This window comes from Anopheles aquasalis, chromosome 3 (assembly GCF_943734665.1).
Source record: "Anopheles aquasalis chromosome 3, idAnoAquaMG_Q_19, whole genome shotgun sequence".
NCBI classification, from domain to species: domain Eukaryota; kingdom Metazoa; phylum Arthropoda; class Insecta; order Diptera; family Culicidae; genus Anopheles; species Anopheles aquasalis.
Genome location: NC_064878.1, coordinates 35,854,064 through 35,873,115, shown reverse-complemented (window position 1 = coordinate 35,873,115; position 19,052 = coordinate 35,854,064). Strand labels below are relative to the sequence as shown.

General features: G+C 43.3%; 2 protein-coding genes across 2 annotated transcripts in view; one reads left to right on the top strand and one right to left on the bottom strand.

Annotated features, from left to right (window-relative positions):
- Positions 1-685: 685 nt before the first annotated feature.
- The window catches only part of LOC126579059 (uncharacterized), a 64,802-nt gene continuing 46,435 nt past the window's right edge, over positions 686-19,052 (top strand). Inside the window, exons 1-2 of the mRNA XM_050242299.1 lie at positions 686-1,128; positions 17,887-17,971. The gene's annotated coding sequence lies outside the window, so the exon portion shown is untranslated. The remainder of the gene's footprint in view (positions 1,129-17,886; positions 17,972-19,052) is intronic.
- Positions 8,825-10,960, bottom strand: LOC126579064 (UDP-glycosyltransferase UGT5-like). Its single transcript, XM_050242319.1, has 5 exons — positions 10,667-10,960; positions 10,513-10,600; positions 10,245-10,440; positions 9,331-10,179; positions 8,825-9,268 (listed from the first exon to the last, which is right to left on the bottom strand). The coding sequence occupies exons 1-5, from the start codon at positions 10,832-10,834 to the stop codon at positions 8,920-8,922; spliced, it is 1,650 nt and encodes a 549-aa protein (XP_050098276.1). The 5' UTR covers positions 10,835-10,960; the 3' UTR covers positions 8,825-8,919.

The following is a 19,052-nucleotide window of genomic DNA, read 5'->3' as shown; positions in this document are numbered from 1 at the left end:
ATTGACGGACGCTTTTGTCGCTTTTGTCCACGCTAGCGCTCTCTAGGCGGCAATCATGTTTTGTGAACAACCCTTGTGAACTTACAAGAAAGCACGTGCTTACGTTTCGCGTGCTTTGTTTCAGGTGGCACACTGGGAGAAGCAATAGAAAAGAAGTACATTGTGCACCTTTGCTTTGTGTTTTAGCGGTGGATGAACTTTGACACTGAGCCCTCCCTGTCCCTCATCTCGAAAGAGGAATACAATAGCACCGTTGTAACGGGAAAGCAAACTAGTGAACGCCACCTGAAAATGAGAGAAATTAATATTTAACTAACAAAATAGCATTTCTTTCTACTTGTTGTCCATACAATTTGACAAACTACCAAGCTTCCGTCAAATTGAATGGAAAAATTCGAATATTCCACGAAAAATGTATCGGATCCTGTGTGCCGCGTCCTTAAGATAGAAAATTGTCAACCCCCTTTCTCTCATTTTCCCTCTCTGGGCTAATCATTTCCCAGCATTTTCCGTTCGTCACGCGCATGCGTCCCTCGCAATCGTAGTAAACCTTCGTTTCGGTTTCTTCGCACGGTTCCGAGCGCCGCACGGGAAGCGCGTACACTTTCGGTGTTGCTAGATTTTTGGTGCAGAAAATTGTAAACAAAAATGTCCTTACCGTTTTAGCGTTGCCGAAGTGTGGTGCAGTTTGTGGCGCTTCAAAGTTTAGTCCCTTATAGTTTCTGTTCGATTGCCGGCTAGTTTGTTGAATCCGCATTTCTAAGCGGTTTCGGTCTTCTGTGTTCTAAGCGTGTGGCCTTACGGAAAAATGGAAAAATCTACCAACCTGGTTCCCGGGCGAGCAATAAATTGACACAGTTTTGTCCAACCTGCCGCTGGGGCTACCGAAGGAGCCACACGCCTCGAAAAGCCCGTTTCGAGGATCCTCCATGTTCGGCTACCAAGCATCGGTGAGAAAAAAGATTTTGTTTCCAAAGTAGCACGCGAGTGTATGGTGAATGTAAAATGAAATAGTGGAAAGCAGTCAACATCCTTTGGGCCGATAAGCTCCGGCCAGTAACGAAAACGGAACAACGAAAACCCAGCCCAGAGGTGTTTGGAGGAATTTATCGATCGGCTTATATACAGGTATGTAAAAGTAGCCGAAACGAGCTCAATGTATTCTTTGATTAGTAGACTGTTGCATCGGAATGATTTGTCAAAGAACACTTGTATCAAAATTCAAAGGAAATCTCTTTTCAATCATAATGAATGAACAATATTTTCAGTCAAATAGTTTTGCTAGGGCCTTATATGAAAATGAGAGCCATATGGTTAGGCTTATAGTTATCGAAAATGATTAGAAATATTACAAAAGATAAACTGGCTGTTATTCCATTTTTATGTTTCATGATACCTCAACAGTACACAATATGAATTTCAAATACCTTACCAACAAAATGCAAAGAGCATTTGCAGCTGTCCGGACCCCAAATAAACGATAAAACACATCATAACCCAACAGTCGCTTTACAACCGCTGCTACGTCTCGTTACCCACATAGCTGTGCTTGTTCGACTCGATTAATTATCGGGCAACAGCACGTGTCATTCGTAGCAATAGCAGAGGTTGTCGCCAGTTATGTTGCCCAAAAAGGCCCAACTGTGGGTCCGAGATAATTATCGAGATCCTTTTGCTGGTGTCAACTCATTCGTTTGAAATTTTCCATACATCTTGAGTTCCTTCAACATTGAGTTTACAGTAATGTGGTTCTATTCAATTACATGAACCAATCGACTAGCAAACATTAATAAGTTCTATTTGAATCTCCGGTCTTATGCTTTAGTATATAATTATCACATCTGGCGTGAGAATCGGAACCACCATCCATTAGCAGTAAGAAAGTCTGTCCAAGAGTGGTCTTGACCAAGCACTAATCAGCAAAGGATGTGATCTGATGTATGTTGACTTTCTTGTGAGGCATTTTCGTTATGCTCACGCTTGTCACAAGAATGCGCATTCACGCACGCACGCATGGAGAACATGTAGCTTAAACGGGTCGCAGGGTTTGTTGCCACCAATAATGCTCTGTAACTGTATTTGCTACCGTGCACGTGCTCGTGGGGTGAAAAAGTATCATTTGTTTTCATTTTTATTGCTTCCTCAACTCAATGAAAAACAACCATTAAAACTATGCACGTTTGTTTCACGGATGCTGGAACGGATTGTGTTTATGCTGATCAAGTACTAGTCAGCTGAAGTCATTTCAATTCAACAGCTATTAAAAAACTGTGTTGTGATATTTTCAAACTATCAATATAGAGACTATGATTTTCAAACAGAGTTATCATTGCATTGTATAAAATCTGCTGAACATACTTATAGACATATCCAGTATTGTTACGAAAACTTCCTTTACCGTTAATACCCTTGGAGAGCAACACTGAAACTACACTAATAATTGCCATTTAACTCGCTGTATCAGATTTGACTGATTTTTCTGCGAATGCAATTACAAAGAAGAATGGCACATTGTAATCTTTTATGCTTTTACACCAAAAACATATCATCTCTCATTTTATCAACTCACAAAAGTGATCAGTTGATAATATTCCAGTAAGAGAACCGATGAGATAGTCTTGTGAATCACACCCAATTTGGTGCTCTATATTTTGATGTGAGCCCAAATATTTTTACTTAACATTCTACAGCAAAACCTATCTAAAGAGCACACACAAAGAGCTGTATATAAAAATAAATTAAGTAGATGCGCTATGGTGATCAGTTCTTCCGGCAACGTGATGCAGCAAAACAACAGTAACACCAACAAGCATCTTCACAGCTGGATGCCAACGGCAGATGTGTCCAGAGTCCGAAGGAGAAAGGGCAACCCCCGTAGCCGTTGCAACCCCTTAACTCGATCCCACACCAAACGGCGGAAAATCTTCATAGATCACCCGCGGTGCTGGAATCACTTCGCTCTGACCTACATACAATCTTCACCTTCGACGTGTGAAGTGATCATCGAACGATCATCAGGCAATCCCCGCGACTTCAGAAGCTCGCCCTCGAGGTTTTCGAAATCCAACCACTGCAGAATGTGGATATGGGAGTCAGAATGAAGATATGCTATGCTTATGCTGGCGCTGTTAAACATTCAAATAAATCTTGTTGATCATCATCTCGCACGCAATCAACGTCTAGATCAACCTCTAAATCTTCCTCCTTCATTGCGCAACACAACCAATGTTTAACGGTTGACACTTGAAATAACTGTTCTGTTATATACGGTCTTACTCATTGATCATTGCCGTTCTTAGCCGGACTAAGCATTGAACATAATAGTTCCTCTATGAATTTTACCATAAGCCCAAACAAGCGCCCCAACATGACTGATTCGATTTCCGGTTTTACCCTTTGCATGCTCCTGTGACGGTGCAATAAACGGTGGAAACGGTAGACCGGAACTGACCGGTAGAGTTATGGTCGCCAAGGAGCGCGATGCATTTATGCCGAACTCACTCCAGAAGAGACCATTTTATAGCTGCCAGCTATGCTCATAGTGTGTTGTTTATGTTTCTGGTTTACAGGACCACATTAGAAACCGATGGATTTCATTGAATCCACCCAGCTTATTGTTATGTTGCACACTGGATGAAGCATTTGTCTTGCTGTGGCTGCTCAAGCCATGGCAAAGTCACTATTTTAACCGTTCCTTTTCAAAATAACTGTCTCGAATCGTTAAACCAAACGTAGAACGTTGTGGCAAGTAGAACAGTATGACTTAGTCGATCATATGTGCATCGTTCCTGGAATGCAATGTTCCGCAGCAGGAGATGCTTCTGTGCAGAATCCCAGACACCGGGGGCTGACACAGTGGCCAGATGTTAACTCATGCCAGCAAGTACTCATAAATTAGCACACGCTGGAATTAGCTCCTGTTAATTTTCCACTGCAGTGTCATAAATCGTAGCTCTTTCCGTTGGCCTCGTCCGAATCGAGGCGGGGCAGAAAACTGATACTTCACCTCGCAGACCGCTGCTAGACTGGATGCTGAGTGAAATCGAACAATAAATGGGAAAAGGTCCTTCACATTTATCTAGCACACACTCATCGTCACCGTGATCGTCCTCCGGCGGAGCGGATAGCATGGTCGATGCATTTGTCCATACCGCTTCCCTGTTCCCATTTCGATTGTCTCCGATCTCTATCGCACTCCTGATCGAATATTGCAAATGGTTTGGGTCTCTTCTGGCGAAAAAAACCAGAGGTGGTAATTTGATATATTATGTCGATTTTATTACACTTTTTGGTGCGCATCTAGAGGCTGCATCCCTTAAATTGCTCGAGCTATGGCCGAAACGAACAAGTTGGAGAATTATCATTGATGCTTTCAATTTGCGATGAAAGCAGGAGTGTATCTTTATTACGCCAAACAACTGCACTACGTCTTTAATTTGTTGGAAAAATAAGTGATATTTCAATAGGTCGTATATATACATCTCGTGATGTGGTTTCGTAAATTTCATTTGGTTTATTCGTATATTTTTTTAATTTTTTTTAATTAATAAACATTATTTACTTACATTTGTATAAAATTAAAACTAAAACATACGGCTCGTCCGTCGTTATATATGTTAAACCCTTTTGCAATGGGAATACTTGTAGTGAGAGTTTTTATTTAAAAAAAAGTATCATTTTTAAAGACTTATCCATCGTCCTCTCTCTAACTCACATACCACACCCTTAAGTAGGATTGAGAAAACAAGGACACACGGGTTAGCGGCTCAGCAGCAAACATCATTCCTTGGAAAGCATAAAAACAAAACATAAAAACCTGGATTTTATCCCAAAAAAAGGATCAACCAGTAAGCATATCCTATACAAATGGCGCTTCCATATTTCGATCCCTTTTTTCCACCTCAAATACGGAATACCGGTGCGCTACAATATGGACGGGTGCAAACAGGTAGAAAAGCAAGGTAAATAACGACCTCCAGCTCCTTCATAATCATATCGGTTGTCAATGGTTTGAGCTGAAGGGTTTCTTTTTTTTTTTTGTTCGGTTCACCTCGAGACCCTTGTCGCTTTACCTGCCGCTCGAGTAGCAGGAACTGGGGTTGGGATCGTGCAGCCCCGGGGGCTAATCATCACAGCGGTCAGGATGTTTCGGACGCTCGGTGCATTCTATGTTCTGTGTCCTAGAATCGAGGTACCAGCACGCTGGAGCAACAGTCATGGTCTGTCTTCAAACGAAACCGAATATTTAACTTCAAATCATCCGGCGAATGAATCGACACCTTTCGATGCCATTTTCCGGTAGTTGATTTGTTAAACTCATGAGCTAAATTTATTCTCATTTGGATACTTTAAATTAACCGAATAATAACGACTATATGTCGTCCTTGTCAGTATTTTTTTTTCATAAACTTTTGGCAAATATAATTACCTAAAATAAGTCTTACTAACGTTAAACGTTTGTTTAGGCAACTGGAATATTTGCTGTACAAAATTGTAAGATAAGTAAATCATTATTTGAACTATTCATTTACAATCTTGTGCAGTTGATTAAGATATTTCCATTTCCCAAACCACACACCGAAACCGTTCGTACATTCATCGAGTTAGGAGACGTAAACGAAGCATCAGGTCCAATTTATCGGTCCGCTCATTCACAGCCGCACTTTCTGGTGATCGCACGCACAAACGATCCGTTCGCAGTGAAGATCGATCGACCCGCATGATGGTTCGATTTATCGCCTTAACCACTAACCCTGCCATGAGCTGAGTCGTCCTCCGTTGCCATCGATGCTGCTGCATTCCTTATCGTCTGCATCTCACGTCTGCAGCAGCGGGTTACTGGTACGGTGGTAGTGTCTCCCCCTTGTGCCAGTGCTTTTGCAGAGCCGTGGTCAGGCATTTTAATATCCAGCAAACGGATGACGGTACCAGCGATTGGCTTCACATTAATTTCAATTTTCGCTTCCCTCTAGCATTTCGTTGATTAGCAAACCCAACCACCCCTTGCATCAGTATGTTTAAAAAAGATTTTCGTCAGTTCGGTTCAGTTGTAAACTAGTGTCTAAATTGGTTCTAAACCTCCTCGTGTTTCCGACCACACATATGACGGTACGCTCTTTACTTTCCCATCGAATACACACGAGAATCATAACTATGTGCGATAAGTCAGCTGTCGAGTCCAGAAGAGGAACGTGCCCGGGAATTGCACTACGAACCGCGCACTAACGCAACGCAAGCGGCCGCTGGAAGTTTATTTTGGAAATGAATGTGCAGCGTTTGTTTGATTATTTGTGCGGTGGCTTTACTTCTCGCCCACCTTCTCTCCTTCCGGGATTCCGGGGTTTAAAATTGAGCACAAGTAAGCATCAAACGAAGAAGCGCGGCCTAACGTTTTGCGTCCGCGATCGTCGATGCTGCTTGCCGACAGAAGAAGTAGGTGGTGTTTGTGTAAGTTCTCTTATTGCGCCATTTGCTATCCTTCGGAGTAAACATCTTTAAAACAGCAAGAAATATGTACCGCGGCAATAATCGACCGTCGTTGCGCGCAGCCAGTTGCCTCTTTGCGGTTCGATTTCGTCACTTCCCATTGACAGGAAGAGATCAATCGCCACGAACGTATGACAGCTTCCTCCACAGCATCACGGGGGCATCTGGATATACTATAGCCAGATAACCGGCGATGGATGAATTTGACATTTGCTCGTACTTCCGGTGCAGGTTATCGATACCGAAGGTACACATATTGTTGAATTTCAAACAGAGACGATCATCGTATCACCGCTGTCATCGTATGAATTCCTAGATTTCTATATTTGTCTCTTGTAACCTTCATGCAATGATCTCGTTAGGAACGCTACATGACCAGTGTTGATGATGGATGTGGTCCCTTTCCCCAATTTTCCTACTTCATTTACTTCTACTCCTTCTACTTCCAGTAGGGAAATGTGTTTCAGTTCCGTTCACTAGATCTCATCTTGATGCAGGCTTTTGATACAGCAAACACTGCGGCCCTTTTTCGGGCCTTTTGCATTGTATTTGACAACATTTAGGGAGTTATTTTTGCAATTTCAGCTCTAATATTTACTTTAAGTTGTTTCATAGACTTCGGTTTGTTGGCATAAGCCTTACTTTTCAAATAGACCTACAGAAAAAAAGTCCAGCGCCGTCATAAGCAGTTTACACTAAACGTTTAACGGCGCACTCTGTATTTATTTCGATTTGATCAACTTTTCAATTATACGATAATCTTTTTAATGCTATATAAGGATGGTCATGATTAATTTGAGACTATATTCAGCAAATTAGTTGACAAGCCTTGATATGTAACTCAAACTACTCTACAATATTTCGACACAGGACACAGAACTTTTTACACAACTTGTCTCAACCAACCTACAACCTAAAGGCCTACTACACAACCTAAAGGCCTCATTACCGTTTGTCTATTCATATAACAAGACTTTTCCAAAATCAAATCTCTCTTATGCTATGTGTACTTTTGAAACATTGTTGTGTTCTTTGGTTTTACACAACCCAGTTCCACTTTTTGTTATTAGTGTAAATCTTGCTCGTTGAGTTTATCCGTACCACAAAACCACCACACTAATCGAGCTGCACTTGCTTGCTGCAAAGCGATGGCTGGTAGCTTGTTGGCACAACAAAAGCCCCCAGGACGGACCACATCAACATAGATAGGACAGGATGAATGAATACGCACTGCATTAGAAACGCTTCATTATTTTAACCCAGCGGGAGGATATTGAATCAACATTCGCTTCACTCACGCAGCGGACCAACAATAAGATCGACATTTGGAGTGCATTGATTGGTTGGGAACCGCAGGTCTCTGTTGGAGACCTTGCAACCATCGTACGATAGACGAATGGCAGGTCTGGAGCGAGTCGCTAAATATTTACTTTTTCTTCAGCTCCGTGACCCATCCGGTTGGCACGGTTGGTGGCGTGCTCACAACACCACGGGCGACTAAGTCTCATCCTGCGTGCTTCTAATTGAAGCAAAGTGAACCAAATAGATGCCCTCATGCCCTGTCATCCAGCTGGCCTTAAACCACATCAAACCAAGAGCTTGATTTGCATTTTCGGTGGAAGTGGAAGCGGCATTGGAGACTGTGGAGAGCAGAGGTGAACAAAAATCCTGCATTGCCATTCAAACACACGCGCATTGTTGTGCGAAACTGTAGTGCCGGATGCAGGGTTGGCAACATCCAGGATGAAATTTTCAAATGGCGGTCTATCGTGTGCCGTCTGGGTAATGTTGCCAACTTCTGTCACTCGCGTCGTTGTTCGTCACGTTCGTTCAGCCTTGGGTCAAAACTCAGCGCGTCCTGTACACCGCCAACACATCAACATCATCATCACGGTAGAGTCGACGATGGAAAAATTGGCCAAACTTGGCCCCTGTGCTAAGCCGCTTACCGTCATGAATCCCTAGGTTTCGACTATCGGATCGGAAAGAGCCACTCGCCCGTTCCTGCATTGCGTCGACACCCGGAACGCGACCGGATGTGTAGCCGTTTGTTGCATGAGTTGCGAATGGAAATGTTTGCGTTGGCAGCAAAATGCGAGCATGTTGTGCCGCGGCACAGTAAATTTGGGAGGATAAAAGCAATGATTGTGTCCTCGCCATCACCCAGGGTTGATGATGATGTTGGCCAATTTTCTCCGAAACACTGAACACCATTGGGACCGGCACATAAGCCTTAACGTGGCAGCAGCGGCCAAGGGTTTCTGCTTCGTCAAAGAGTCCTGAACACCATCATTAAGCACCAGCTCTGTTATCAATTAACGTTGGTTGTACAAGTCTCTCCATTTGTATAACTTATATACTTTATTAAAACAGGGATGTAACGGGTAAGCAGGCAAAGAGAACGTTTTTCCTATTAAATATCAAAGAAAAACCTCAGTTTCGCTTCACTTTTGCATTTCCTTTCGTTGTTTTCGGCTCGGGTCGCTTGCTGTCCGTGGAGGTTGATGTGGTTTTCTGCACCTTCCGGTCATGGGTTTTTCGCAGAATGATTTGAATCAGCGTGGCAAAAAGACCTACGGGGACCATCACGATAAGAATTGCCATTATGGCCACGTCAACTACATGCCGAGACCAAAAGGACAGGTACAGGGCACCACTGCGCAGATAGCTAACGCCTCCGTCCCGTTTGAGCACAAAGTCAATGTAGTACATAACTTTTTCCATCGGTTTCTGAGGCTGTTCACGGAAATGTCGAGACGCTTGCAATGCCGCTAGACGATAGCTGGACAAAAAACCAACAAATTAAAAATTGCCGAATGGATTCGAGTTTCATCGATCACCTACCTCCGATCGTTCATGATGCGTTGTATCTGTTCAAACACCATATCCTCTGTTACATTCTGATAGTCCAGTTTTAGACCATATCCGGCTTCCACTGCCCGATTCACGAGTATCTCCTGATCACCGGCCAACGGTAGTCCAAGGATCGGTTTACCATAGTGCACCGTTTCCATCATGCTCAACGATCCACCGTGAGTGATGTGTAGCCGAACATTCGGATGTGCCAACAGCTGTTGCTGTGGCATCCAGGGACCCACGATAACATTCGATGGTTGGTTCACGAGCGTTGCATTCTCCCACTTCCAAATGACGAGCACTTGGTCCAACCGCGCGAATGCTTGCGTAAATGCTTCACGTAAATAATCGGGAAAGTCCGCTGACCGGATGTTCGTACCGACGCTGAAGTAAATGACCCCGTTCTGTGCCTTTTCCACCCAATTGATGACGTCCTGGGAGAAGCCAGTATCTTCAAACGTTCGCAAGTGAGCTCCACCGATCTCGAGCATGTTTGGCACCATGGGCCGGGCAAAGGTGATCACCGGATGGCTGTTGACCATCACGAGGCTCACGTTGTGGATCAGATCGAGCAAGGGCGGAAGGTTTGGGCGCTGAAAATGCCGCTGATAAACGGCTTCCTGGGACGGTAGGTACAGGTACTTGTAGTTGAACTGCTCGCATATCGAGACGAACGTGTTCCAGACACGCTGCACCAGCGTCATCCGGTCGGAGTACCCGAGCGATGGTATCGGATTGTACGCCGAGTTATGTGGATTGGCCACCATTTCGTTGGTGTACTTGTCGGGGCCGGATGAGCTATACACAATCGCCGGTATGCCATAGTGATAAGCCAGACTGAACGAAACGGTACAGTTAGTGAACGGCGCTTGATAAGAGGTGCAACAAGGGTAGTCACTCACCCGAGCAAACTGTCGCAAAGCACCTGATCCAGAATGAGCAGGTCGAAGGTCTCGGTTGGGTTCTGGAGCAACTCCTGGAGCTTCGGATGCCCTAAGGTGTAATCGGCGATAGCTGCCGTACCGTAGATCAGGTTGGTGTTGCCATAGAAGCTGGACTTGTCGCGCTTAGTGAACACGTTCACATTCAGACCGTAATCTAATGATAGGCGTGTTGTGTTAGTCGTGGTCCATCTGGGCACAGTATTCGATAAACATACGCTTTACCCACCTTCGATGTGACTGAATAACCCGGTTATCCTTACCTGCCGTATATTCTCCTGGCCGTACTGCACCTCGAACGGACTTACAATCGTCACCTGAAATGCAGTTGAAAGAACTTTAGATTTTGTTCCAGTTTCACTTACGATCACGATAACGCTTACATTGTGGCCACGTGTAGCCAGCTCTTCGAACAACGCTTGGCCAAAGATGTAATTCGTCTTGCTGATGCTCGGATAAACAACGAGAATATTGGCACCACCTACCAGACTGCACAGCGTAGACAACAGCGTCACCACAAGCACCACCGACGCTTGATACCTTGCAATCATTCTGATGAGTGTACTACAATTACTCACGGTCAATTCGGTGGTAAAGTTTTGGTAAACAACTGATGACTAGCAAGGCTGCCTGAATGACGAACGGCGCTCCATGCACCTTACCAAAATGGTACTGCTGGCAGTACAGCAGCTGCGTTGCTGTCGTGTGTCTCTGATAACAAAGTATGCAACGCAAGCTTTACGCGTACCTGATAACGTGTTCGATAAGGCCACGATTCGAAATCGACAAATTCAGGCACTCCACGTAATCACGCCGGTTGACGTAGATGCTGCATTGGATTGTAGAGCCGGCACGTCAGTGTAGCTAGTCATCGAGCATATTAATTGTTGTGGCACTGTTTAAACCCCGCCATTCCTTGATCTGAAGAGATCTGAAATCTGGGCGTATATGTCGTCCGATGTCACTTTCCTATCGACCTTGAAATGCGTTGGGCCCTAGCATCCGACGTATAAGCCCCGGGGCCGAAACGATTTGGACGAGGGAATGGAAAATCGATATTCTCTGTACATTACTCGGTTGAATATAGGAGGGTCGGAACTGTGGATTTTCCCCGGATGACCCCTCCGACTGCTAGATCCACCTACGAAAGATCGGATGGCGGTTGCCATGGTTGCACCCCTTGGCCTGATGTCTGCCTTTTCGATTCTCATGTCGTCGTACGCAACGCAAACACCGAGTGACGCTAACACCGAGGACCATGTTGGTCCACCCTTTGCCTTGTTGGCGGCGCGTAGTGCAGACAGGACATGTTGTTAGTCGAATCTTGCCCAAAACGGACATTCAATCGATGAGGGTGCGTTATGGTGGTAGAAGACAAACGATTCAATTTTGTCGCAATCACCATACTACCATGGCCGGATTGCGATGAATTTTGAATGCCAAGCCAGACGGTAATTGAACCGGAGGGTATTTTCTACCAGAATGGCGTTTTTTGCTTGAAAAGGCGCTTTGTTCATTCGTAAAAGGATTGTGATTTTTATGCTACATTCAAAACACGAACAAACGTATTATGAAAATAATACACGCATTTATTCAGCAAAACCTTGTTGAGATAGATTTGAAGTTGACGCAAAATAGTTTTACGAAGCGACAAGGTAATAATTATTAAACCATTTAGTACGTCTAATTAATCTGCAAGGTACGAAATGCATCATTTATCTCGTTCTGAATTATTATCACAGTGACTTGAAATGTTTATATGGCTCTCGTTTGTCAAAAGTGCACGCAAAAATGTATAAAACTACATTGACATTTCAGTAATAGTAATCGGTGCTTTGGTCCTTATAAAAGAATGAAGCTGGTGTAAATTGATATCTTCTTTAGACAACTTTGCGCAGTGCCAGACATAATGTTTTTTGGGCAATTGCACGAGATTCAAAACTGACTGAAAACAAAATAATGAACGCACGAAATTTACAAGCGTTCGTTCTATGAAACGTTCTATCCCTCTCGCATCATGCTCTGTACATCTCATGTTACCCCTCTGGTCATACCCTAAGCGCCCAGGTGCAGACATTACTGTGTTCCACGTCCTTACTTGATGCATTCACTGATCCCATGCTATTCAACCCAACGCCAACACCTCGCATGCGTTCGTCCGAAAATCCCTGTAGCTTTTGTTTAACCAACTTCAAGCCAGCCAGATAGCCTCATGGACCGTTTGGTCAGTGCACCGTCCTCTAACCGGCGTCAAACCGAGCTGCATCAGCTGTTGTTGCTTTGAGAAGGCATTTTCCGATGCTTAAATGCACGCAAACCCAGGGCCTTTCTATATGCCATCTGCTACAAAGCTTCACATCCCGGCCCCATTCCGGATCCGCATTGTTCCCTCCTCGGTCATGTGTTTTAAGGAGTCGCTCCGTGCTCCGTTGCTTCATTGCTGTTCATTGATAGTTAAGCGAGACGGTAAGGCTCGACACCTGGGTTGTCCGATTTCGGGTGGTTGGCACAGCAATTACAAACACGCGCTTCAAGCTCATCTTGAGGTGCATTTGTGTGCCCTGCGGTGTTCGCCGACTCCTCTCTCTCTCGCTTTCCTTCTCTTTGCCCTCATGATGGAGTGATAATTGCACAGATGCTGGCGTGAAATGCATACCGTCCCTCGTCAACGGGCGATTTTATGCCTGATTAATTGAGGCATGATATTGAGGTGAAGCAGAGCGTTAGACCCTATGCAGACGCTGGTGCGAAACCACCATTTGAAACCACAAAATTATTCATCGTTTGTTGTTCCCGATTACGAAAGGTAAAGTAATAAGAAAAGTTCCCGCGCGTTATCTTTTCATGATGAAACGGGAAGTTCAGTTTTTTGTCTATCCTGTCTGGCCATTTCTACCTCAACCGGACACCCAACTCGACACATTTTATGTACATCGCCTGCAAGCTCAAAGATTCAACACGTCCCGAGATAAGACAGCGCCGTGTTAAGCCTTCGATTAATGTTGTACGATTCCTGGAAGCATACGCCAACAACTTTCGTTCTTCTTTTCCTCTTCCTTATTGCTAACGATTGCGGAGCGCTGCAAAGATATGAAGGATAACTTTGCCTTGCATCCTGTCCAGAAGGAAAATAAATCTTTCGACCATCAGCTAAACAGGTCAGCCTGAACCTGACACCCGGATTTCGAACGACAACACAGTACCTTCTGTTCGATGCCTAGCGGCCAGGCTAGGTGATGGCGCCAGTAATATCTAAAGTTTGTGAGCCGATTGAAGCTTTTCTCGCATAGAGAACATTGATTGTTAGGATTAGGAGTTGACCTGGACTCTCACGGCAGGTCTATTCTTGTAAATGTGGTACAGGTTATGGGAAAAGTTTGTTTCTACTCTAGTTGGCTCACCATCACCTGTTTTGGTGTTCAATGCGTTTCGTAATCAGTCGTATAGTATTTCGCATTTCGTTACATATGCTTTATTTAGCTTAATACCATTTGTTAGTAAGTTGATTCATTATAAAAATTTTGTAACATAAGGGAACTTAATTTTTATCGTAACCACACACATACGAGCCAGCAAAATTAGTTACGAAAGAATATGTTTAAGTACTAACAACTGTCATTAAAATAATAGCCAAGTCGCTTAACGGTGGTACTCTTTGCTGCAATCTACATTGTCACACTTCGTTATCCGTGTACATTCATACGGTTTAGTATCGACGGTGAAAAAAGTACTTTGCCGTTTTTCAAAATCGTAAAAAAGTTGATATTGTATTGCTGTATTTCTCACCTCGCCACAAAATGTACTCATCGTATGCGGTGCCATCTGGTTTCAATATTAAGTTTAAACGCGGCAAATGGTTCTCAATAAATTGTTCATAGTCAAAGCTGCATGTACCATGTGACCGTACGTTGTTTCATTGCCAGCAGCAATGCAGTAAGATTGCAGCGTAACGTTAAACTTCTGTTGTGCTGTTAAACATTAAAATCTATGCTCCAATAGTGTCTAGAGGTTTACCCGACGAATCGTTTACCTGCGCCAGCCAGTGACGCCCGCTACAGATGCTGTTAATGGTTGCCCTTTTATTAGGTGCAGCGGATGGGCAATAGTATGACGATAAGCAAAACCAAGGGCGAGCGGCTATGCTTTTACTTTTAGTTCCGCCCAGACCGACCGGAAGTGAACACCAAAAAATATCACTATTCCCATTTTTCCTTTTGTGTTTAGCAGCACACTTGGCTACACTTCGCTACAATACTGAAAGTGCAATGCTGGGACCCTTCGAGAAGATTTACGATGTTTTTCAATCACTAAAAGCTACACACTGAGCCACTGAGAACAGCAAGGGGTGTAGTCTTGTCATCCGACTACATTAATGGTTCTGTTTAGCTTATCTAGAAGAATTTTTGTAAGAGAAACTTGTTACAACGTAATGTAGTGAGATTTTACGCTTCATTTACACGCATCATATTCTATTTGTAATCAGAGATTGCGACGAGATTTTTGAATATTTATGTATCCTTTGTTACTCATCGATCAATCTATCACTGCCACAAACAGTTGTTCGATTGGATTGATTGAAATAATACATCATAAAATATTATTCCTATTCTAGAATTTAGGAATTATCTGCAAGCGTTCCCAATCCAAAAGTATTACCATTATTTAATGAAACTCACTCACTCACGCAGAACGTATCGGTTGTTCATAAACACATTCAATTGGAGATACTTTTTTCCTTTCAATCATTAACCCCACAACGCTGTTCTGTTCACCAATAGTTTCCATTAATGAAAGTGTCAAGCGGATCCAACTGATGCTCTTCGTCTTACACGGCCACCACGAAGTGCGGTCATGTATGCGACTCAACGCATCTATCATCACAACGCGGCTTGGGAACGTTTTATTTACTGACACCACTGTCACTGCGTGATTTATTATTAGCTACGATTTCCTGGTTGCATCGGCACTTTATATTATCATCTGTAACATCAACCTTGTTCTCGGGACTGGGCTGAATGCAGTTTTTCTGAGAATAGTCTTTTCTGTTGCTCCTCAGTGTTCTTATTGTATTGAAGTATTGTCAAGTACTAAGAGAATATCTCGCACTTGTAAAGTTGCTCCTTCTTCAGTTGACTCATAGTATCTTGTAATTATTAAATTTCAAAATTTACTAACTACAGATTATACTAAAATTTGTCATTATTTTTACACTTTATATACCATTCACAAAAATCTGTGCTGCAAAATAACTTTTTAACTAAACTAACCCTTATTAAAACTACGTGTTACGGAGAATTACTTGCGAAAATTACTAACTGAAACAGGATTGAAACAGACGCTTAGCCTTCACGAAATAATGAGTTGTATTTGCAGCGATACTCGTTGAGCACCCAACGTATCATAAATATGCGTACTAATAGTAGAGGCAGCTTTATCGCACATTAGCGCGTACATGCTGACCGTCGCAATTGGGTGTATTCTGCCGTTTCCGATATCATCAGAAGCGTTTCAGCATATGAAGTCATTTCCGCAGCATTAATTTAGTGCAAATGAAGCTATGCCGAGCGTGGCATGTTCATTTGTACCGTAATTTCTCATTTCACCCAAAACGACATAAGCACATTTCGGCATAATGGTGCTCCATTATGAAACCGCTGAGCTCCAAAAGGACCTTTATCTTGTGACCCTCGCGTCAATCTCCATGCATGATGCTGTGAGAAACCAACCCGTCAGAGTTAAATGCAGGTCAATAGCATTTACTGAGGTCACGCAATCCAAACTTGCATTTCGGAGGAAGCAAACAAACGAACGAATTGTTGATCTGTCTTCAAAGCTGAGGAGATTGCCGTGGTAGGGGCTACGGCTGCCAGTAGCACGACAGTACAGTGGAAGCATCCGTTATGCCTGTCTTTACATATTTAATTTAGAAAGATCCCTATTCTCACCAACTCAAACAATCTGATCGTTGTTGATCGTCAGCGATCTTGGGTTTTGTTTAATCTACTACTACGGCCCAACGTTCCGCACCGATTGTGATCGGATGCACGGCCTAAGGCAATACTTTTGCTTCTACCAGACATGACAGCGCCACTTTGGCCAAGGTACTGAGTTTCATCATCAAGAATTCATCATCAATTACCTGGGAAAACGCACAGCAACACATTTTGGTGCATTATTGTGTTTGTTCTGATACTAAATTTCTTCAATTCTGCAAAAACAAAATTAAACCATTATTTAAGTCATTTGCTAACTCATCGTAAGCAAAATGCTGCTTTCCTGATGCATGTCTGATCGTTGAGAAACTAAGGCAAACGATACTCAGAGGAATTACTAGGAATCTAAAAATATCCATTGAACAGCAAAACAGAGCAAACACAAAGCGGTGTCACGATGCTGACTAGCCGACAAGACAAGATTGCTGCCAGGATTTGTTCTGGTTCCAGAACATATTCTCAGCCTCCTAAAATTCCTAGACTGTTAACTGTATTAACGGATGATACTGATGAATGGTGACATTTCGATGACTCAAACTGCTGCTTCATTTTTTATGGTCCATGAATGTGTATTTGCGCATCATAAATAGTTTTTGGAGCTGTTGTTTTTTTCAAATGATCGAGACCATTCATCGAGTCAAGCTAAGGGCACTATAGATCATCATCAGTATCAAAATCATAAGCAATAAGGTCACACTGTAACAAAATGATAGAAGCGTTCAACGATCAAACTACTGGCACCACTCGAAAGGGGTGTTTTAATGCACGTGACCTAGCGGAGCCCGAAGTTTAAGTGAAGTGACCAATAAAATTCGAATCAAACAATTACCCACTGGGGCCATGCCAGGCTGCGGATACTCTGGGCGAGCGTTTGGGTCAATGTAACACTAGGACATCATGCTGTTGACTTTTCAAGCATTGCAGCCCCCCACAAACGCGTGTGTCTGCTTGTGGATTCGGGCGACACCAATCGAAACAAGAGCACACTCCATGTTTCACGTTTGATCTTTGCCGGCAGCTGACCATCTGACATATTCCGTCACTGCAGAACATGAGTCAATTATTTTGAAAATAGGATGCACTCGTAGATTAAACCCAAAACCCCTTTTTATTTTGTTGAGCAATTCCTCTATTCCAGTAAAACATATCCGCAATATCTCTTTCTTGCAACAATTTCTTTTGAGCATAATTCGCAGATATACAATCTATCTCATTAATCGTAGGATATGTTAATCAAACAGTTTAAGTTTGGCTCCGAATCCTTTGAATACTTGAAATTGAAGTTGAGTTATGAGTTGCGAAATATTGACAAAAAATGCGTCTTTATGTAACCAAAATAGAACGATTGATATAGAATATTGAAAAATAGTATTCTAAAGAGGCACGGGGGCAATTATCACCGTTAAGAACATGCATCGCACATTTTGAAAATTGATCGAGATCTATCAAGAGAAGCCTCTTTTTAAGAGTTCTGAATGGGAAGCTGCTATCGTAGCCTCGCAGCATAATATATACTCGAAATAATTTCTTAATCATTCAATCATGAATATATTGCACTTTACAACATGAACCTTATCAAATGTCTCCAAACCCATCTTATCCCATTTCAGAATTCCACATAATACGCGCCTTACTAATGGTAGTTGCGTCCGATGGAGAATACTACAAACAACGAAGGAATTGAGCAATCATAAGGTAAGCAGACATTCAAACTGTGCTGTGTCTACGTGCGTGCGATCGTAAAAATATCGTCCGCCAGTTTATTGTTGCCTTGTTCTTCCAAGAACCCCCAGGGCAATCGTCTAACGCCGCTGCCCATTTTGCGGTGACCAATTTAATTATCAATTCATTAGATTTTCAATTAAAAAAAGCAAATCAACTATACACCCACCGCAAACGCGGGCGTCAGTGAAGAACGTGGCAATTCGAATCACGTGAAGGAATTTTCACCTGCGAATGGTGTGGTACCGTTCCACGCGTGCTGCGTTATGGGATGGTCGCTAACCACAACGGCCACCAGGGGACTCACCGTTGAAGCATCTCACGGTTTGCTTAATCAGGAAGTCATTGCTGCCAGAGCCGCCAAGTTGCGGCTTCCATTAATTGGCTTCGCGTGCTGCCTTTACGAGCTGCCATATTAGGGTATTAAGAATTTCAATCGTTTTTGTGTGAATCGCATTCCCCCGATTTCGGTAGCGATGCTGTTTGCTTATTCGAATCGCACATTCAATGGGATTCTTTTCGCTTTTCATCTGATTAAGATATATGAAGAGCTTCAAGTGTTTGCTATGGATAAATTCATGAGCAGGATAACGATAAGTTACGATAAGGATAACTTACATCCATGTTCTAACTATACTATTCTGCCTAATGGCGAGAGTAGTGATTCTCTTGGCAAAATGATATTCAAAATGTGAACACACAACTCAACCAACAATTGCTTATAAACATGGGTTAACAGCTAATGAAGCGTCCATTCTCTAGCGCCGGAGTATGCAGACGGATATACTTATCACGCAAAACAGTCACGTTTTCGTGTGTCCATCGCTCAAAGGTGCCTATAAAAAGATTCGCTGCAAACTGCTTGTCCCCAGTGAAGATAGCTTCTACGCTTCTAGTTGCAAATTCTTGTCGGAATTTTCACTCGCCACCACCCGGATCCAGGCGACACGAACAATGCGGCCTTGCCTGCGGTACATGCCCAGCCCAGCCGGCACGCAGACGCACGCTGCTGCTGGTTAACTGTTTGTTTGGCCAAGCGGCCAAGCTGGCCGGA